Here is a 21,064-nt window from a genome sequence, read left to right as displayed (position 1 = left end):
CCAGCACGGGAATGGGAAGCAGCGCCCCACCTCCAGCCAAGGACGCAGCCACTGAGTGGCAACTTCACGACTTTTATTTGTGGTGCCTGTGCTTTATCTCGAAAATACCTTCTCCCCCTGCCCCAGACAGTGGGCCGCGAGGGGGCAGCAAAAAATAGAAGACATCCCTCCCTATTGCACACGGACCCTATACACAGGCCCACCTGGCCGAGGCCGGAGGGACTATTGGCACATTCTCGGATCCCTGTTCACGAGTGGGAGGGGTGATGAGGGTGGCATCACACGTGAGGGGGGACCTCTGGGCGGCCACTCTGGTCCTGGCGCTTCTTGGTCCTCGGTTCCTTCCTGGTCCCGCCTCCAGCCCGTCCCCCCTCAGCGACGTCCCCCTACCTGGCTCGGCCTCCGCCTCCATCCTGGCCTCGGATGGCCCCCCTTGGCTCCTGGGGACTCTGTACTCCCCTCCCAGTCTGGAGGTCCCGAGGGGAGGTTATGGCTTCTCAGAGACTCCCCGGGAGCCCTGTCACTCGTGTTCACGCAAAGGAAGGGGTGCATGTGGCAGAAGCAGCTGTATAAATATGGGTGCGGGGGAAGGGCCTCCTCCAGAGTCACTTGGAGAGTTTGCTGATGACGCGAATCAGGGCTGCGTTCTCATCCTTGAGTCGCTGGTTGTCAGCCCGGAGGTCGGACAGGGCCTGCGAGGTGGGACGGGTCAGCCAGGTGGCCCTGGGCAGGCTGCACCCACTGCCCACCCTCGCTCTGCCCTCAGCTCCCCATTAGCATTCACCTTCAGCTCCTCCTCCAGCTCCGCTGCCTTCCGCTCCAGGGCCCTGCGCTCCTGGAATAAACGGGAAGGTGAGGACGAGGGACCGGGGGTCGGGGAGGGCCGGAGGTCAAGTATGGCTGAGAGAGGCGGGGAATGGGCAGAGGGGCACGTTAGAAGGTCAGTGTGGCCCTCTTCATCCAGACCCGCCTGAGCTTGTAAGGCTGGGGACACAGCTGGCCCCGCTCCAGCCACCCTTACTCACGAATCTCTCCAGCTCCAGAAGGGCGGGCCTCTCTGCAAATCGCTCCTGCCTCTGGTGAGGACACAAAAAGAGCAGGGCTCTGAGAAGCGTCCAAACCGCAATGGCCAGAAGGGGGAAACCAGCAGTGAGAGGGGGAAAGGCAGACTCCTGGCTGGCCCAGACCTCCCCACCCACTGCTCAGGACCACAAGCCCAGCCCCTCCCGGGCCGGGCTCCGCCTCCGAGGTCTTAGCTCCGCCCCTCATTCGGCCCTCATTGCCCACGCTCCTCCTCCCAAGGGTCCTAGTGCCCCCGCCACTCAGGCCCCTCCCCCCGACGCTCTGGCCCCCCCTCCCAGGATCCGGAGCCCGCACTGGCACGCCGGCCAACGCCCACCACCTCCAGGGCCGCGGCGTCCTCACCTGCGTGGCACGCTCCAGCTCCACCTTGAGCTGCGCCAGCTGCAGCGTGGTCTCGGTCAGGGCCTCGCGAAGTCGTTCGTTCTCACTGCGCAGCTCTGCATACAGCTGGGGGCCCCAGGAGGAGGGACACGGGGGTCAGGCTTGCCGGCTGAGATGCCGCATGTTTGCAGGGAAAGGGGGTGACTGTGGCTCAGGTGGGGCCGGAAAAGAGCAGGATGCCCGGATCGGTCAGGTAGAGCCACTAAGTAGGGGGCAGGAGGGCAGGTATATAAAAGCCAGCAAGTGGGGGTTAATGGCACGATCGTGGGGTGGGATCGCGAACCTTCCTGAAGCCTCCATCAGGCTCTTCTGATTCTGGCTCTGGTTCTGGGTTGAGGTCCCGCTGCCTGCGGGAAGAGGGGCCGCCCTCGGGAGTGCTGGGGTGAGGGCAAGGAGGGCGTCATGGGGCGCGCCCACGGCCCCACAGACAGCCCAAACCCTTCCTGCCCACCCTGTACCTGGATCCTGGGCTGCGGTCTGCAGGCGCCGGCTCCGCCTCCTCCCCCTGTGGGCGGAGGTGGGGTTCAGCTTGGTTCCACCCCCAGCCCACCTCCAAGGCCGGCCCACAGCCCCAGCTCGGCCCGCCTGGGCCCCGCCCCGCACCTCGGCAGGTCCCCGCCACTCCTTGCTGACTCTGCGGTGCTCCTCGGCGGCCTGTGGTCCTTGCCCTTGGCCGTCAGGCGCCTCTGCTGGGGGAGGGGCAGGAGTCAGCCCAGTGATCTGTGGAGGGGTCCCCTCTGCAGGGTCAGGGTCTCTGGGCCCAACCCCCAGGAAAACAGTAAGACTGTAGCAGGAGGGAGCCGGTGGGCCCAGGGCGCAGACCACCTCCCAGAGACCAGACCTCACCTCTCTGGGCAGGGCCATCAGAGTTCTCGACCCCGGGGACTCGGGGTCGCCGGGAAGGGTCCTGTGGGAGAGGGGCACGGGGGTCAGAGGACGAGGGCATCTTGTGCCACCCCCTGCCCGGGCACCTGAACCCTCTCACCAGGCTTTGCAGGCACGACTTCTCTGGCTCTGGGGCCTTTCCTGCAGCCTTCTCTGCTTCTTTAAGGTCTGTCAGAGTCACACCCTGGCACGGAGAAGGGGGCAGTCAGGGGGTCCAGGACTCAGGGCCCAGCCCCTTCAGGACAGAGTCTAGGCCCCCAGGCCCTCCTCCCGCGGACCCAGGGGTCCAGGCCCCCATCCCACACCTGTGTGGACCTCCGAGACTGGCGCATGAGGCGAGAGCGAGCTTTCCGCTGAGATTCAGACTCCTCGTCCCGTACAGGCATCTGGTAGGACCTGAGCGAAGGGCCCCGACCTCAGAGAGGGTTCCTTTGGACCCTGTCCCATCCCATGGTTGACACTCTCAGGGGGAGTCAAGTTCGGCCAGAGGACCTCAGCGCCAACCCTGGGACTCCTGGGTAAGGCAGCTGTCTCCCAGCTGGGGAGACAGCTGCTTCCTGCCCCCAGGCCTCTTCACCTCACCTCCGGCGGTCGCGGGAGTCCGCTGGGGGCGCTGCAGAGGCTACGGGGACATTTGGCTTCACTGGGGATTCAGGCTCCGGAATCCTGGAGGCAGGAGTGGAGTTACCCAAGGGAGGAGGAGGCCTGGAGATCTCAGACCTGTGTGAACGCATTCAATCAGCAAATGTTACTCAAGCTTGCGTTACGTGGCACGTACCACACATACCGCAAGAAGCACAAGAAAAAGAAACAAATCATCTCTGCCCCGATGAGTCAAATCTGAGCAGAAAAGATGCAAGCAAAAGAGAGGATAACCACAGAAGGATCAGGACACCACATGGTACGTCAGAAGGATGAAGTGCCCTGGAGAAGACAGGACAGAGCAAGGACAGGAGACCGGAGGTGTGCGTGTTCGGAGGCTGGGGCAGTGAGTGCAGTGGGGCTGGTGGGCCTTCCTGAGAAGCTGACATTCAAACAAACCTGAGAGAGGGAGGAAGGAAGCCCTGTGGGGGTGAGTGGGGAGCCACAGTGAAGGGTCCGGGCAGGAGCGAGCCCGCGTCGGAAAGGAGGGCGGAGGGCTGGAGAGGGGGGTGGGGGCCGCCGGAGGCCGGATCACGGTGGCCTTGGAGTTTTACTGTGAGCTTTTACTGGATGCACCAAAAGGGAAACTGAGGCCAAGAGTGGGAGGCAGGGACCAGACCCCAAAGACCACAGGCTGACAAGACAGGGGCCCAGACCTGCCCCACTCCCGGCGGGACCTGGGCCATCAGACTCACGGGGCAGAGGACTCCGGCACCTTCCGGGAGGGGGTGGGGGTAATTCTGGCAAGACGGGGCTCCCTGGCCTGTGGGGAGAGGAGAGGAGGGGGCTATTCTCCTTGACTAGGCAGGGTCTGGTCCCCTGCCCCTCACCCTGCTCACCTGAGTGTAGGTCCCTTCCAGCCGCGAGGAGGAGGCGGAGCGCTGCAGCCCAGCCCCCGAGGCACCCTCGGCGCCCCGCCTCTCCGCAGGACCTAGGGCCCCAGAGCTCCCCGTCTTCTGGAGGCCAAAGCGCGTGGAGAAGGGGGCCTCGTCGGGGGTCTGGAGAAGGGAAGGGTATCAGTTACAGGGAGAGGGTCCTACTTCTCAAGAACTTCAAGTGTTACCCCCAAAAGGACCATCACAAACTACAACTGGGGGGTGGGGAGGACAGGCACAGTCAGGAAAAGGCAGTCAGTTGTCCCAGAAGATTCTGGGAACTGTAGTCTTCACCCCACCTGCCCTGACAAGAGGTTCACAGGCTTTACGGCTACGCCCCCCACAACCTCCCGGGCCAGCACGGCCTCCGGGAGCCCAGACTCACCATGGGGCTCCTGGGGCTAGAGGGTGGCGGGGAGGAGACCCCGTTGAGCGTTCTGGATTCTGCAGGGAGTGGCTCTACAGCGTGGGAAGCAGGACAGGTCTCTGAGCACCAGCCCTTCCTCCCGCAGCCCCCTCCTCTCCAGATTCAGGACCCCAGACCCCCAGACCCTCACCAGAGGGGCCTTCTTCTCCCTCATCCTCGTCCCGGATTGGGGGCCCCCCTGCCCCACCAGGCCGGCGCTCCTTGGACAAGTCCTGGAGGGAGATCTTCTCACGGCTGCTCAGACGACATACAGAGCTCCTGGTGGGAAGGGGAGGGCGTTGGGGTCCAAGCCCTGGGGAACCTCCAGCCCACCCACCCTCCAGGCGCCTCTCCCCTACCTTCGGTGTTTGCTGCTGGAGGGCCCCTGGGGCTCCTGGCCCCTGCTCTGGGAGGCTTCCTTTTGGTTCCGAAGCTGAAAGGGGGAAGGGGGCCACTGGGGAGGGGCAGAACACGCAGACCCTCCTGGGTCCCACATACAACTGTGCCGGGGTGGAGGTGGTACAGGGGGGAATGAGATGATCTGTGCACTCGCTGAGTTTTCCTAGACATGGAGCCCTGGGTCTCAAATGAGTCGTCCAGTACTCAGGGGCCCCCAGGCTTCCTGGCCTCTACCTCCCAGGGGCGAGCTACCCAAACTTCTCCCCAACACCTCAGCACACTGGACACGGGCTGCCAGGCCCGGCCTCCTCCCTTAAGGCTCGCTGTCAGGCCCAGCCCCCAAACGGCATCTCAGGGCGCAGTTCCCCGACTGCTGTATCTTCACACCTCGGAGCCTGCACAGCAGTTCCCCCGCCCCTCCTAGCAAACCCCTTGTGCTGCAGGTGTCCCTTCCCAGACACCCCCAGGCCTCGTCTGTGCCCCCACCTCTCAGAGACCCTGCTTCACCCACTAAACGCCCTCCCAGAGCCCCCAGCCTCCTCACCTGGCATTCAAGGCCCTTCAGGGTCTGCCCCTCTCCAAATTCCGGGTACCATATGACTCCCCACCCCTGAGCCTTTGCACGTACTGCTCCCTCAACAGTGTGCGAGCCCTGGTCCCCAGGAAGCTGCCCAAGTCCGCCAAGCCGGAAACAGGACCGTCTCCCTCAGTGTTGCCACAGCCAAGCTGTAAACACGGGGTCTGGTCCTGTCTACCTGCCACTCGCCAGAAGCTCCAGGCAGAGGGCCTGGCCCCCAGAAGGCCTCAGGAGATGTTTCTTGCCACCTAAGAGTGCTTACTGTGTGCCAGGCAGGGTTCTGAATGCTTTTGTTTAGTTACATACATACCACTCATAGCATAATACGTACTCCACGTAACAGAACATGTAACTCAAAGTGCGCCGTACTATCCCCATTTTACAGATGAGGTAACTGAGGCCCAAAGAGGTTAAGCGACTGGCCTGAGCTCACACAGCAAATCCATGGCAGAGCTGGGATTCAGACCCCGAGTCCGCACCGTTCACCCCTTCATTCTGCGTTTTTCCAGCAACAAGGCCTGGCCCAGTGCTGGCGGGGGGGCGTCCCAGGGGTGACGAGGCCCAGCCCAAGCCTGGATAGATGACTGCCATCTGCATCCCAAGGTCCCCCGGGGCCCAAGGCCCCGCCTCCCCCTAGTGCCCAGCTGTGCCCCTCCTCCTGGCTCCCCACTGGGCCCAGGTCACCGGCCAGGGAAGGGCAGGTCCCCAGGGACGTGGAGGCCCTCCCTCCTGGCTGCAGACAGACACTCACGTCCTCCTGCTTCCGGGCCAGCTCCTCCAGCAGGCTCAGCACCTCCTCATCCGCTAGATCACAGGGACGCTGCCCCTGGGTGGGGAGGGGAAAAGGCAGGTGAGGAGTTGGTGGACGCGCCCTCCCACCCCCCACCCCCCACCGGTCCCCGGGCCCCGGACCGGCCCTCACCGCGTGCGTCAGCGAGTCCATGCCCCCGCCGTGCTCCGCCAGCAGGCGGCAGGCGTCCTCCACGCCCCAGTGGGCTGCGGCGTGCAGGGGCGTCCAGCCGTCCCCATCCCGCAGCTCCGGGTCGTAGCCGGCCTGAAGCAGCAGCCTGGGGGCCAGGGAGGCTCAGGTCAAGGACCAGGACAGGGGCTCAGGGCCAAGAGCTAAGGTCGGCCAGCTGTGCTGTGGTGGCAGTACCAGCTGTGACAGTACCGAAACCGGTCCTGGGCCAGGGGGTGGAGCGTCATGGCCCCAAGGCGCCCCCTCCCGGAAGTGACCCTCTCTGCCACCGCTTTGACTCCTCCCCTGGCCTAGCAGGTGGCCTCTGGAACCCTGCTTCTTGTACCTGCAGTGCTCAACTCTTCTGAGCGTCACCCCTGGTTGTGAGACAGCTCCAGGGGAGGTGAGGGCAGGGGTTCCCCAGCACCCAAGCCTAGAGAAAGGATGAGACCCCAGAAGGGGCGGCCTGGGGGCAGCACTCTTCCAGGACCCCTCTGGCTCAGAGCAGCGGTTCTCAACCAGGACCACATAGCCGCCTGGGGACATCTGGCCGTGTCTGGAGATGTTTCTGGATGTCACAACGTAGGGGTGGGAGCCAGAAGCATCAGTGGGTCGGCACCAGGGATGCTGCTAAACAACCCACAGCACAGAGGATGCGCCCACAGCCAGGAACGATCTGGTCCAAATGCCACCGGTGCCGAGACAGAACCCCTGGCTTAGACGGTTCTTTCCCGTGAGATAATCACCACCTTAGACCACACGATCTGGTCCAGGGCAATTTTGCAAACTCAGCGTAGGGTAGACACGCCTGCTTTTAGAGAACGGCATTTAGGTTGCGTGTCAGTGAGAAAGAGCTGAAGCAAGGCGGGAAAGGCGGAGAGACGAGGTACCTTGTAAAGAGCCTTTAAACAAAAGCGCCTCTGCGGGCCCCCAGCTCATCTGCTCCAGCCGTGCGGGCGTCCGCTCCTCCCCCAAGCACGCGCCCACCTTGGGCTCCGCCGTTCTCTCTGCCCAGTGAATGTTCTCGAGGCATCAGTGCCTTTCACGCGGCCACCCTCTCGGTCGTCACAACCTCCTCCCCGAATCTCGAAGGGGACCTCCCCACCACACTCGCTCTCCCCCACTGCCCTGTTTGTATCCCTCTGGACCAGTGGTTCTCAACTGGGGACGACGCTGACCCCCAAGGGACGGTGGGCAACGCCCAGAGATGTGCCTGGTTGTCGTGACTGCGGTGGGGTGTGGCTCCTGGCACCTAGTGGGTGGAGGTCAGTGTCCCACCCCCATGAACAGGACAGGCCCCCGGGGTTATCCAGCCCCACGTCACCAGGGTGGAGGCTGAGGACCCCTCTCTGAGCACTCAGGGCCATGTGATGTGACCGGCTTCCTCAGTCACTTGTCTGTCTGTCTCCTCGACAAGGCTGCGAACTGCACATGGGCCCAGATCTGTCTCGTTTGCTGCTATATCCCCAGTACCTAAAAGATGGCCTGGCACACAGCAGGTGCTCAGTAAGTGTTGAGTGAACAGCGCCGAAGAAATGTACACCTTTACCCTGCCACTCATCTTTAACGAGGAGAATGTCAGCTACATTCTTCCAAAAACGCAGTCCGTAGATAGATCTGGTTGTAAACCCGTACTAAGGGGCGGAAATGAAATTACAGTCGGTGAGTATCTCTAAGGCCAAAGCGTTTGAGTTCTGTGGCAGAGAATGAGGCTGTCCATGAATATCCACTCTCCTTCCACCTTTAATCATGGCACCCAGGGACCTCCCCGGTGGTCCAGTGGTTAAGACACTGTGCTCCCAATGCAGGGGGCCCGGGTTGGGTTCAATCCCTGGTCAGGTAACTGAATCCCGTGTGCTGCATCTAAGACCTGGTGCAGCCAAATAAATAAATAAATAGGCGGGGAGCCACTGCAGAGCCCTGAATGAAGATGAGGCCCCCTGCCCTGGGAAGACGCTTCTAAAAAAAAAAAACATGGCGCCCAGCTTTCAGGGGTTGCCTGCTGAAGCAGAATCTCCCAGTCTCCCTCACAGCTAGGAGTGGCCAGCCGAGAAGGGTCTGACAAATGGGATGTCAGTATTCAGTGTGTACGCCGCTTCTGGACTGTCCTTTTAAAAGACATGGACATTTGCTCCTTTTGCCCCCTGCTTTTTCCTGCTGGCTGGGACACAGATTCAAGGGCAGGAGCTGAAGCAGCCACCTGAGGCTCAGGCGTGGAAGCCACGGGTAGAAGAGGGCACAGCTTCCAGGGCTGGGCACAGCACCGGGCCTGACCGTCCCACCCTCCTTGCCACAGGGACCAGCCCTGGAATGAGCAGGCGTGCCAGGCAGCCCAGTGAGTATCAGACCCAGGACTTCCGCTGGAACTACGGAGGACGAGGCACTCTACCTCTGAATGAGGGGAAGCAGCCAGGACATGAGGCTGGAGCTGTTAGGCGTCGTCTTAAGCTCCTCACTGAAAAGCTTCCTTTTTTTTTTCTTCCCCAGCCGCACCGTGCAGCTTTCGGAATCTCAGTTTCCCGACCAGGTACTGAACCTGGGCCACGGCATGAAAGCCCAGCATCCTAACCACTAGGCCACCAGGGAATTCCCCTGGAAGACCTTTCTAAAAATTCATTAACACAGAGGTGAGCAGAGATGGAGAGATTCATCTGGACTCCGTTTATATACTAAATATAAAGTATAACATCACATGAGAGAGAGAGGAAAAAATAAAGAGAGAACAGGGGAGTCTGATGATAAGAAGTAGAACCAACTACTGACAGGAAGGGGTGAGGCGCTCAGAAATGGACAAGACCAAGGTGAGGATGAGAAGCAGAGAGTACACGCTGCAACAATTTAAAATATAGATGCACCAAATAACCTGGCCTTGAAATATGCAGCACAAAAACTGACACAACTACAAGGAAAAACAGCAAAAATCCACAATCATCGTGAGACATTGTACTGCACTTCTCACAGCAACTGAGAGAATAAGCAGATGGGGGAAAAAATCACTACGGATACAGAAGATTTAAATAGCATGAGTACAAAGCGGACCTAATAACCTATATAGGACGCTGTACTTAACAACACAATTCTTTTCCAGCTTACGGACTGGGTTATGAAGCATTCCAGCTTACACAGACTGGGGTATGAAGCAAACCTCAATGAATTCCAGAAATCTGGAATCACAGAGAACCTGTTCTCTGACCACAGTGCAAGTGAGCCAGGAAGTGAGTACAGGCAGATCTCGGAGATATTGAGGATTTGGTTCCAGACCACCGAAATAAAGCAAATACTGAAATAAAGCGAGTCACATTCATTTTTTGGTTTGCCAGTGCATATAAAAGTTAAGTCTGTTATGTGTACAGCATTATGTCTTTAAAAAAATGTACATACATTAAAAAACACTTTATTGCTAAAAAACGTTCGCCTTCATCTGACAACGTAGGGTTGCCACAAATCTTCAATTTGTAAAAAAACAAGAAACAAAAAAACAAAAAAACACTATTGGCGAAGCACAATAAAATGAGGTATACGTGTAATTCAACTACGACTAGAAAATCCCATGTATTTGGAAATTAACGACATACTTCTAAATGATCCCTGGGTCAAGGAAGACTACAAGTTGGAAAACGTTTTAAACTGAAGGACAGGGAGAAGCCTGCACATCAAGACTTATGGATGCAGCTAAGGCTGTATTTAGAGGGAAATGCATGGCCTTAGGTACATAAATTAGAAAAGGGAGGGAATGGACAAAATCCACAAGAAGGTGTAAGACAGTGAGAAGCAACAGGCTGGCTCAGCGCAAGGGGCAGGGGAAGAGGGAGGGTCTACACTGGCCCAGCTCACCTCATCACTTCGATGTAGCCCTTGGCGGCGGCCACGTGCAGGGCAGAGGCCCCCGTGCGGGGGTGCCGGGCCTCTGGCATGGCGCCCCCGTTCAGCCAGCACCTTGTGTCGTGAAGCAGCAACTCCTCCTCGGCCCGTTTGGCTGCTTCCACATCCACACCTGGGAGGACAAGAAGGGGGGATAGGTGGGACTCCCACCCTGAGACCCAGGAAGCACAGAGTGGCACCTGGCCTGGTCCCTCTGCTCTGAGCCTCCTCTGGGAGGACTAGCTCTGAACTAGCTCTGTTACTTCCCAACCATGCTCCGTGAAGCCCTGGGGTCCACTAAGGGTCTCTGAGTCACTGCTGGGGGCTGGGAGGATGGAGGGCGCAGGAATCTTACATCTTACACTTCCTGTCACTACAGATATAGTCCTTAGCCCAGCATCTTTGTGTGTTTTGTCACCGTCATCACTCATGAGTAGGATAAACCAGGCAAAAAGCCACTAAACAGTGCCCGTACCTTGGGGCAGCGGCACCTTCCCACCAGCTGCTGTTCCCTGCTGTCACCTGCACAATCTGTGCGAGGCAAGCATGCTTCCTCACTCGCCAATTTCACTGTAGTCAACTGGTCTCATGGAAAACTGTACTGCATTTATGGATGCAAAAGGCACGTTATGACTTTAAGCATAAGTTGACTGTGGATCAAAACGGGCAGCCTTGTTGAGGCTGGAATACTACCTTTAGACTGTCACTGAGAATCCGTACTTTGCACGTTATGAACTATTGAGACGGGAGTCAAAAACAGTCTCTTCTAGGGAATGTGTACTCTCTCTCCTGGGAAGTGTATTACTGGCTGTTAGTTTTTCGATTGTGAAATTTCTCACTCACCCAAGCACTGCACAGAGTTGAGCCGCCCTGCTCAACAGCCGTCAGCAACGTGCAGCTACGGAGCCCCTGAACTGTGGCTACTTCCCACTGAGACGCCTTGTAAATGTAAAATACACTGGATTTCGAAGCACAGGAAAAAAGAGCGTGCGGCAGCTCACGCGTAGTTTTTCATATTGATTACATATTGAAATGATAATGTCTCGGACGTACTGGATTAAATCACTATATTACTATAATTAGCTTCAACTGTTTTTGTTTTTCCGCGCACCTACTTGGAAATTCTCAGTTACGCCTGTGGCTGACTCTGGCTTTCCACTGGACAGCACTGGCGACGACACGGTGTACGGCCGCCTGGCTTACAGCAGTACAAGGCGACAGAGGCCATGACAGGTGCCCCTCCCCGCAGCCCCAGAGGTAACCACCTTCATCAATCTGCTTTCCTGAACGGGAAACTGTTTACACACTTACTGCAGGTTGGAAATGCTGCCCCGGGGCTACCCGGAGGATCCCAGAAACGCAATCCCCGCCGGGACCGAATCTGTCCGGGTCCAGCTGCGCACTGGCGCCACCCGGCGGCACCTGGGCACTCGGACTAAACGCCAATGGATTACCTTAGGGTCCCCTGGCTGGCGGGGACTCCCAGGGGCAGCTATTCCAGGAATGTCTGGCTGGCTAGGGCCCATCCCGCAGGCCCAGGCTGGGGTGGAGGCCAGGAGAGTGCCAGGCACTCAGGGACCGCCCCCCCTCTCCTCCCCGACCTCCTTAAAGGGAATCACCTACATTCAGTCCTATTATAGATGCAGGCGCCTTGCTGCGGGCAGGGAGGGCAGAGTTTGCCAATCTTTTATTCAGCAACCACAGTTAGTATCCTGCGTGTTCAAACGCATCCTTCTGCAGCTTTGCTCTTTGCCGAGATTTGCCCATGTTTATTAACAGAGCTCCTCATGGGGCTTGGCAAACTACAGCCTGCACGTGCGGGCCACCAGTTTGGTTAACATAAAATTTACCGATTTCACTATTTTATTTATTTATTTATGTATTTATTTTATTTAATTTTGCTGTGTTGGGTCTTCGTTTCTGTGCGAGGGCTTTCTCTAGCTGCGGCAAGTGGGGGCCACTCTTCATCGCGGTATGCGGGCCTCTCACTATCGCAGCCTCTCTTGTTGTGGAGCACAGGCTCCAGACGCGCAGGCTCAGTAGTTGTGGCTCATGGGCCTAGTTGCTCCGCGGCATGTGGGATCTTCCCAGGCCAGGGCTCGAACCTGTGTCCCCTGCATCGGCAGGCAGATTCTCAACCACTGCACCACCAGGGAAGCCCAATTTCACTATTTTAAAGCGTACTACTCAGTGGCTTTTAGGACTTTCACAACGTGCAACCACTGACCCTATCTGTACCTCAACTTTCTCATCACCCCAAATGGAAGCCTCGTACCCCATTAAGCAGTGCCTCCCCAGCCCCTGGCAACCACCAATCCCCTTCCTGTCACTGCGGACTTGCCTCTTCTGGACAGCCACCTGTGTTTGTAAGTAAAGTTTTATTGGAACACAGCCACACCCATCCATTTACATATCCTCCCTGGCTGTTTTCCCCACCACAGCAGCAGGGTAGAGTGGTTGCAACCTGACAGCAAGTCCCGCAAAGCCTAAAATATTTACGGACTTCCCCAGTAGTCCAGTGATTAAGACTCTGAGCTTCCATGGCAGGGGGCCTGGGTTCAATCCCTGGTCGGGGAAGTTCCACATGCCATGTAGGGTGGCTAAAAAGAAAAAAAAATTTACTGCCTAAAACGTTTGCCGACCACTGCTTGGATCACTCATTAATAGACCACCTTGGGTGTGGGCCACATCCTCTCAACACTGAAGCCTCCGCTGGGTGGCCTAGCAGTGCCAGAATGCGGGGAGTGTGGGTCTCCAGCTGTGACCCACGCTGTCCAGCTGGTTCCCACAGTGGCTGGAATCACCCGCACTCCTGCCGGCCAGAGATAAGAGTGCTCTGCCTTGCCATCACTGGAACTGACTGTCAGAGCTGCCCGTCTCTGAGAGTAACTGCCCCACGTCCACTGATCTGATGTTAGGATTCCAAGTGATTGCTTCAAATGCTTCAGAAACACTTTACGTGTCCTCCCTGCCCAGTTCCAAGTCCCTGTGGGTCCGACCATGGCCCTTCTGAGCAAGCAGCCAGAGAGTCCTGTGCTTGGACTGTGTCCCTGTGGCCCGGGCCGTGGGAAGAGCATCTGCAGTGGAGCTGTTGCTTGGACCTGCAGGCATCCAGTCTCCCGCCTCCGTGAAGACTTCTGCCTTTTCCTGACCCCTGTTTTCAGCCGACGTGGCTGAGCCCACAGCCCGGCTCCATGGGTGACCCCTTCACCAGGCCTGACCATCCTCCTTGCCACCGTGACTGGCTCAGGGGCAAGCTTGTGACCAAGGTGGCCCTAAGAGCGTCAGGCAGAGGACTGTGGATGGGACTACGGAGGAGTTGAGTTCTAGCTCTGCTGGGGCATCAGCCTGCACTGCTAGCAGCCATGCTCAGAATCAATACCTCACGGAGAGAAGCTGTCTAAGAATGCAGTCAACACAGAGTTCAGCAGTGATGGAGGGATTCTTTTGACTCTATGCACCTCGATCAAACCACGCCTCAAGTCCATATAACTCCTAGACCACGGTTACCTAAGCCCATAAATTGTCTTCTTTTTTATTTTATTTTATTTTTTTTTTTCTTTTTGCGGCTCGCGGGCCTCTCACTGTTGCGGCCTCTCCCGTTGCAGAGCACAGGCTCCGGACGCGCAGGCTCAGCGGCCATGGCTCACGGGCCCAGCCGCTCCGCGGCATGTGGGATCTTCCCGGACCGGGGCACGAACCCGTGTCCCCTGCATCGGCAGGCGGACTCTCAACCACTGCGCTACCAGGGAAGCCCTTCTTTTTTAAACTGTGGTAAAATACAGAGACTCTGCCGACCACGCTCCGCGGAGGCTTCCGTGTGAAGGCAAGCATCGCGGAGCCGTGGGGCAGGAGCCGCCCGACTCCGGAGGCGGTGGCTGCAGTGCTGTTGGCAGGTGCCTCCCACCCCAGCAGTGCAGCAGAGCGTCCTCCCAGTAGGACCACAGGCCTTTGTGCCTGGTCGGCCCTACAAGCCAACATCCCCCAACCTTCGCCCCGCAGAAGGGGAACATGGGCTGCTGTGAGAAGGTGATGTGAGCTCTGGGCACTTCCTGCAGAAACACACAGGATGTCCGAGAGACCACCCACCCCCTGGTGGCCTCCAAGCATTGCCCTGCAGACTTTTTTTTTTAATTTTTAAATTTTATTTAATTTATTTTTTATACAGCAGGTTCTTATTAGTTATCTATTTTATACATATTAGTGTATTATGTGTCCATCCCCATCTCAGACTACTTTTTAACTACAAAGGGAGGAAGATGCCTCCACGGTAGAGTCACCTGGGCAACCCCCCGAACGAGGTTCAAGGTTAACATCACCAGTAACGGGGCAGAGAGACAGAGCCTGTCTCCCGGAGGGACTCGCTAAGAAGTTCCTGCCAAAACTGCAGAACTGAAGAAACAGCCAGGTCCAAGCTGAGGGACCTGTGTGTGAAACAAGGGAGGGTGAGGAGGGCGAAGGCTGATCCAGGTGGAGGGAGCTGGACGTGACATGAGAACCAGGTGCAGGGAGAGACCCAGGGAGGTCCACCCCTAGAGGAGAGGGAGGGAACACGGGCAATCATGCCAAAAAGTGAAAAACCCCTGAGTCCATACTTTACGATTCCACTTATACAAAACGTCCAGAACAGGCAAATCTAGAGACACAAAGCCAATGAGAGGGATGCAGGGCTGGGGATGACAGCTCTGGGGTGTGCGATTTCTCTTGGGGTGATCCAAATCATCGAAAATCGATGTGGGGACTTCCCTGGTGGCGCAGTGGTTAAGAATCCGCCTGCCAATGCAGGGGACATGGGTTCGGGCCCTGGTCCAGGAAGATCCCACATGCCGCGGAACAACTAAGCCCGAGCGCCACAGCTACTGAGCCTGCGCTCTAGAGCCCACGTGCCACAGCTACCGAGCCCACGTGCTACGACTGCTGAAGCCCGCGCAGCCAAAACTAAATAAATAAAATAAAATTTTAAAAAATAATTAAAATTTAAAAAATAAAATAAAATCGACGTGGTGATGGATGCACAACATTGAGTGTGAATAAACTAAAAACAAACGAACACCAGATCGCACACTTCCAAAGGGTGAACGGTACACACTGTGAATTGTATCTCCACGAAGCTGCTGAAAAGCCCTGGTAAATCTCAGTGAAGGTCGTGTGGGCACTCAGCGGACTGCTATCAAAACCTGCCTCTGTGTTTGAAGTTTTTTGAGATAAAAAGGTGGAGAAGGGGAGGGAGAAAACCCCGGTTCTGTCTTTCCTTTGCTTCCCACTCCCCTCCACCTGAACCAAAGCAGGGCTCCTGGACCTCAGCTGCCCACCTCGGCTCGCCCACCAGCACCTCCATACCCTACGTGGCTCTCACGACCCCCGACACACAGCTGCCCAAGGGCGGGCCCTTGCCCCTCCCACCCAGAGCCAAGCCGGCCGTCTGGGCGTCACCTCGGACGCCCCGGCATCTACTTTTCACCAGCCTGCCCGCACCCCCTGTGCAGCCCTCCAGACCTGCCAGGCCCACTGGCCCTGCGCTCACACCTTCCCACCCATTGAGCCCTGACCGCCCGCGAGGCACTGCTGCTGCCACCCTCGCTCTGTGGGTGAGACAGTCACCTCCACAGCTGGGCTGTGACCCAGGGCTCCGGCGGGAGACTGGGTGAAGCGGTGAAGCTGCTGGCCATCCCCCACCTGACCTGCCCCGTGTCCTCCGCCCCCGGCTCAGCCACGCACACTGCACACCAACTGGCCCCAGACGGCTACTTGTAGCGGGGCAGGGGGAAGGTGAGAACCTGCTAGAAGTAATACACACTCCCCCTAGAAAAATGAGCATGGCCAGACAGAGTTTTGAGGGGTCCTGGGCCCCATATTAAGGACACTGGGGCTCAGTGATCCTGAGCACGGGACAGACCAGCTCCCCAGAAGCCTGTGCATTCCCCTACCCACACCCCAGCAGAATTCCTATCACCTGCAATCACGTAACGAACCCCTGGACAAGCCTCTACCTCACCTTCCTCAGTCACTCGAGGATAAAGCGACACTGCAGGCCAACAGCGGTTTGCGCTCTTATTCTGTGCCCAGCACTTCCTCCAATTACTCTGGAAAACCCTGGGGGTAGGTACTCACACCCCGCTTCCCATGTAGGGACTGAGGCCCAGAGAGTCAGGGTCCTCGGGAATGGAGGGCCCGCCCCGCAGCAGCCCCCGAGGCCCACCTCGGCGGGCAATCTCCACCTTCAGCAGCCCCTCCATGGCGTCAGACTCGGCCAGGTCCAGGGGCAGGTCCCCATCACTGTTCACCGCGGCGATGTTGGCCCCGTGGCTCAGTAGGTACCTGGGGGCAGGGCAAGGTCAGAGCGGAAGGGTCCGGCCCGTTCTCATCAGGCCCCGCCCACCCTCCCCGCCTCACCTGGCGATGTCCAGGTAACCACAGGAAGCGGCCACATGCAGGGGCGTCCAGCCCTCATTATCTGCCTGGTTCACCGTGGCACCCTGCTCCACCAGGAAGCGCACCACCTCCAGGTTCTCGTCGATGCAGGCCTGGGGGGCGGGACAGGCTGTCACCTTCACCTGGTCCAGACCCTGCATGCCCTGCCGTCAGGACCCCTGGCAGGGACCGCTAGGCAGATGCAGGGCCAAGCGGCCCTGACAATCAAGGAGAAGACCCAGATGGCTCTGGAAAACACCAACCCTGTCCCCGGAGGCCCCTCCAGCCACCCAGCTGTTTAAAACCCCCCGGCTTCCCAGTGGTTAGGTCAGCCAGGCATCTGGGCCTTACTGGAGACCATGAGAGGAGGAACTGGACAGAGAAGAGAGGGGGGCTTCACACCCAGGTGTAGGAATCCTGAACGGTGCTTGTTAGATGAGACACACCCACAGTCACCACCGAAGGATGGGGCTTCCAGTGAGGAACCAAAGGGAGGAGGCCCAGCCCCTCCTCCCTCAGACCCAGGGGTCCAGGGCCCCAGCCCCTCCCTCAGATCCAACAGATACTCTACAAGAACTGACCATGGCCCTGCCTTGTACCTGGAGGGGAGACTGCTGGACCCCTGGGGCCCAAGGCTGTGCAGAGCTGGTAAGGTCACCAGGTCCCTGGAAACCTGGGACAGAGTGAGGGTCCCGGGCAGGCCTCCTCCACTGGGAGACATGACTGAGTTAGCGTGTGCCCGGGACCTGGGGCCCGAGGAGAGGCAGCTCCCCTGCACCGAGGGTCTCCTAGGCACAGGGCACTGCACCAAGGGGCTTGCACAGGCATCTTCCCCAATCCTACGGCTGTCAGGGTCCTGTTTGATGGAGGAAGAATCAAAGCTCCAGGAGACAAGCACTCACACCAAGTGGGGGCCAGAGAAGGGATTCAGCCCCGGGCGCGTGTGGACACTGGGTGGGCGCTGGGACCTGAGCAAGGGCTGAGGGACAGGAGTGGACCTGGACTCCCAGGTCCTCAGGGTAGGTTAACCTCCAGCTCCTTCACCTCTCCAAAACCATCCATCTGGAGAAGGGGGAGGGAGCTACAAGGGCCAAGAGCATGAAGTCATGGAAACTCAGGCTGTGAAAGGGGGGCCACACGTGCCCTGGGAACGGGATGAACTCTGGGCTCCGTTTATTTCCATTTGGTTGTCATGGTGATGGGGGAGGGGGGCAAGGAGGGAGATGGGCCTTTCCCTTTCAAGGACCTGGCCGGGCACAGGCATCCATGTGAAAGATGCCTGCGGCCTGGGCACCAGGGATCCAAGAATCCAGGCCCCCAGCCCCCCCTCCCTCAGACTCAGGGGTCCAGACTCCCCCGCCCCTCCCTGTTGAGAACTAAGAATCCTGGCTCACAGTCGTTCCTATTCCAGACCCCGGACCCCTGGCCACTAATTACAAGGTAATTTTAGGGAGGGGGCAGAATATACCAGCCTCGTCTAGCAGTTGACAAACCAGCCTGAGGTTGGGGCTGAGGCTCGAGAACGCCTAGGGACCCGACCAGAGCAGGGAGCTGATGCCTGGGGACCTGCTCCATGCAGAACAGAAACCACAGCCGCAGGACTCACCCAGATAACGTGGGCAACTGCTCCGGTTTGCCTGTCTGGGGGTTTCCTGGGACCTGGGACTATCAGTGCTAAAACCAGGCCAGTCTTCGGCAAAGCAACACGGGTTGGTCACCAGACGCCCAGACCTGACCCAAACCCCCGCACCCCTGCTTGCTGGCTGTGTGACCCTAGGCGGGGACTGCCCCTCTCTGAACCTCAGATGCCCTAATCCTTCATGCCTCCTGCAAAGTCCTGGCAAGGGAGTGTACCGAGTGCTCGCCTGTAGCGGGAGTGGGAGAGGGATCCCACCTAACAGGCCAGGCCGGGGTGGTCTTCTGCAGGGTCTGGGCCAAGGGAGAGGGCGGGGAATGGGGCTTGGCCTGCAACGCAGGGCCAAGAACCCCTTCGGGAAGGTCGAGGGGAGCCAGGGGCAGGGACAATGGCGGAGGAAGGGGGACAATGAAACCTGAGGCCCCTTTCCTGGGCGTGCCAAGCTCTGAGACCCTCCTCTAGATGGAGGAAAATGTCCCAGAAAGCACTAGGGCCTCTGCAGGGCACAGGCCTGGGACTAGGGAAAGGGAAAGGGGGGAGGGGTAGTACTTGGACCAGGGGCTGCAACTCCCCAACTGGATGCCCACAGCCGCTTCCTGAAGGGTGTTTTTCCTCCTTTGCCAGAGCCCTGCCAGGGAGGGGCTGACTACTGGCCCCATTAAAAGATAAGAAACCTGAGGCACAGAGAGAGAAGACACTAATTCGAGATCACAAAGTCGAGCAGCTGAGATCAGAACTCAGGACAACTCTGCTTTGCTGAGCCTCTCCTCTTCCTGGGAACCTGAGAAGTGGGCCTCTTCCTGCCTCCACCCCACTCCTCTGCCCCCTTCCAAGGTTTCCTTCCCAGGGTCCTCTCTGGGCCCCAAAGTAACCAAACCCTAGCGGTTCCGGCACAGAAGAGGGCTGGGGACTGGACCAATTCGAGGAGACTAGGAGGCAGACAGCCTCAGGGACAGAGGGAGGGGACAGAGCTCTTCTGTGGCTTGTGCCTGGTGGTCCCACTGGAGGGGGGTGGGGAGTGATAAAAGCACGCAGAACTAGAGAGAACTCTAGTTGTGGGACATTTGGGGGGCCCTGGTTCAGAGGAACCCTGGAGACAGCAATCAGAGTGTTTTGGAACGGCATGGGGGCCCCAGGGTGGACAGAGAGGAGAAACAGGGTGCTAGACCCCTTGGGAAGGTGATATGATGAGGGGCTGGGAGAAATGGCACATGCTACGGGAGAAAGAACCTGCCCAGATCCACAGGAGCAGCGCTCCAGGCAGCGAAAGCAAGGTGACCAAAGGACAGAGAGGTGTCCCGAAGCCAGGAAGAGGTGGGTGCTTTGAGTGTTCCCAGAAAAAAATGGTGATGATGCAGGTCTGGCCAAGGCAAGAGGAGAGGCAGAGAGGAGGTGCCTGGAGAAGAAACGTCTCTGAGAGAAGGCCTACAGTGGGAGACAAGAGGTGGCACAGCCCGCAGAAGGAGAATGAAGAGGCCGTGAGGGTGAGGGGCGGCGGGGAGACAGCATGAGGTGACCCAGACCCGGGGAGCATCCCCTTCAAGAATACAGAGCTGGAATTCCCTGGGGGTCCAGTGGTTAGGACTCCACGCTTCCGCTGCAGGGGGCATGGGTTCGATTCCTGGTCAGGGAACTGAGATCCCACGTGCTGCGAGCCACGGCCAAAAAGAGAATACAGCGCCTTGAAGGCAGGGGCTCAGGAAAAAGCATCCTTAGACAGCAACAGATGGCACAGACCAAGGATGAAAGAAGTGGCGTGGAAGGCCCTGGGCCTAGCCAAAGAGGTGGCCCAGCCCAGAGACCAAGGGGGGAAGCAGCACAGGCCCAAGAAAGAGGAGGAGGATGCTCCAGGAAAGTGATACCTGCCTGGAAGGGGGAAACTGTGGGCACCGGTAGAGCTGTAAGTGTCACCGACTCAGGAAAGAGGTCCAGCATTAGATGACAAAGTAGAGGTGGAACCAGTGGAGGTGGCACAGGCGAGACTAGTAAAGAGAGCCCAAGGTCGGGAAAGAGCAGCGCGAAGTGACGAGACTAGGAGGGACTGGACTGAGGCCGTCAACAATGGCTCGGGTCCAGGGAGAGGGCGGCGCAGGGTGGCAAAGACCAGGGTCAGTTCAAGTGTCTCAGGGTCGGAAGAAGGGAGCTCGAGGTGGGTGGGCGGAAAAGAGGGCCAGCACGGGATGGCAGGGACCGGAGCAGCAGCAACGGCGCAGACCAGGACTAGCAACGGTGACTTCGGACAGGGGAGGGAGGGTGCTCGAGGTGGCGCAGACCCAGGGCGATTCAGGTCCCCGGGACGGGCCCGGGCGGGGGCGCTGACCTGGTGCAGGGCGCTGATGCCGTCGGCGTTGGTGGAGTCCAGCACTGCGCGGGCGGGCGGCGGGGCAGCAGGGTCGAGCTCGGCGCCCGGGCCGGGGTCGGCCGCGCGCAGCATTAGGCGCGCCTCGTCCAGATCGCCGCCCGCGCAGGCCGCCAGGAACTCGGCGGCGCGCTCGAAGCGCACGGTGCGGGCGCGCCGCTCCCCGGGGCCCGGTTCGGCGCCCGCCCGCGCCCCCCACTGCCGCAGCTGCTCCCGCCGCCGCTCGCGGGCCGCTGCCGCCGCCGCCCCGGAGCCCGCCCCCGGGCCATCCTCGCCCGACATCGCACCGCCAGCCCGTGAGCGAACGAGCGAGCGAGCGAGCGCCGAGCTCCGAGCCCTGAGCTGCCGCCGCCCGCCCACGGGCCGCCGGGATCTACCGCCCGCCCAGCACCGTCCCGCGCCGCCCCGCGCCGCCCAAGGATCCACTGGCCCCCGCCCGGCGCGTGACGTCACCCCGCCGTCCCGGGGCGCTCTGGGAAATGGAGTCCTCAGTCTGGAGAGGCGAATGGCAACCACCTCACGGAAGGCCGCGGGGAGCTCTGGGAAATGGAGTCCATAAGCGGAAATTGCTCTTGGCAACGCTCCGGCCTC

General features: G+C 59.1%; 1 protein-coding gene across 3 annotated transcripts; it reads right to left on the bottom strand.

The window, feature by feature from the left end:
* Positions 1-56: 56 nt before the first annotated feature.
* PPP1R12C (protein phosphatase 1 regulatory subunit 12C) lies at positions 57-20,851 on the bottom strand. Of its 3 annotated transcripts, none has more exons than XM_060131141.1 (22): positions 20,435-20,851; positions 16,461-16,591; positions 16,267-16,385; positions 10,041-10,200; positions 6,171-6,315; positions 6,000-6,074; positions 4,632-4,705; positions 4,424-4,551; positions 4,252-4,325; positions 3,831-3,989; positions 3,687-3,754; positions 2,932-3,069; positions 2,655-2,745; positions 2,450-2,533; positions 2,311-2,371; positions 2,068-2,153; positions 1,923-1,969; positions 1,748-1,811; positions 1,426-1,530; positions 1,026-1,076; positions 785-835; positions 57-692 (listed from the first exon to the last, which is right to left on the bottom strand). In XM_060131141.1, the coding sequence occupies exons 1-22, from the start codon at positions 20,753-20,755 to the stop codon at positions 606-608; spliced, it is 2,319 nt and encodes a 772-aa protein (XP_059987124.1). In that variant the 5' UTR covers positions 20,756-20,851; the 3' UTR covers positions 57-605. The 3 variants fall into 3 exon arrangements, with proteins under 3 accessions (XP_059987124.1, XP_059987122.1, XP_059987123.1); XM_060131139.1 differs by having other exon boundaries at positions 1,748-1,841; positions 20,435-20,849; XM_060131140.1 differs by having other exon boundaries at positions 1,748-1,841; positions 2,068-2,150; positions 20,435-20,849.
* Positions 20,852-21,064: the final 213 nt, after the last annotated feature.

This window comes from Lagenorhynchus albirostris, chromosome 19 (assembly GCF_949774975.1).
Source record: "Lagenorhynchus albirostris chromosome 19, mLagAlb1.1, whole genome shotgun sequence".
In the NCBI taxonomy this organism is placed as follows: domain Eukaryota; kingdom Metazoa; phylum Chordata; class Mammalia; order Artiodactyla; family Delphinidae; genus Lagenorhynchus; species Lagenorhynchus albirostris.
This window is presented reverse-complemented; position numbering and strand designations above follow the sequence as displayed.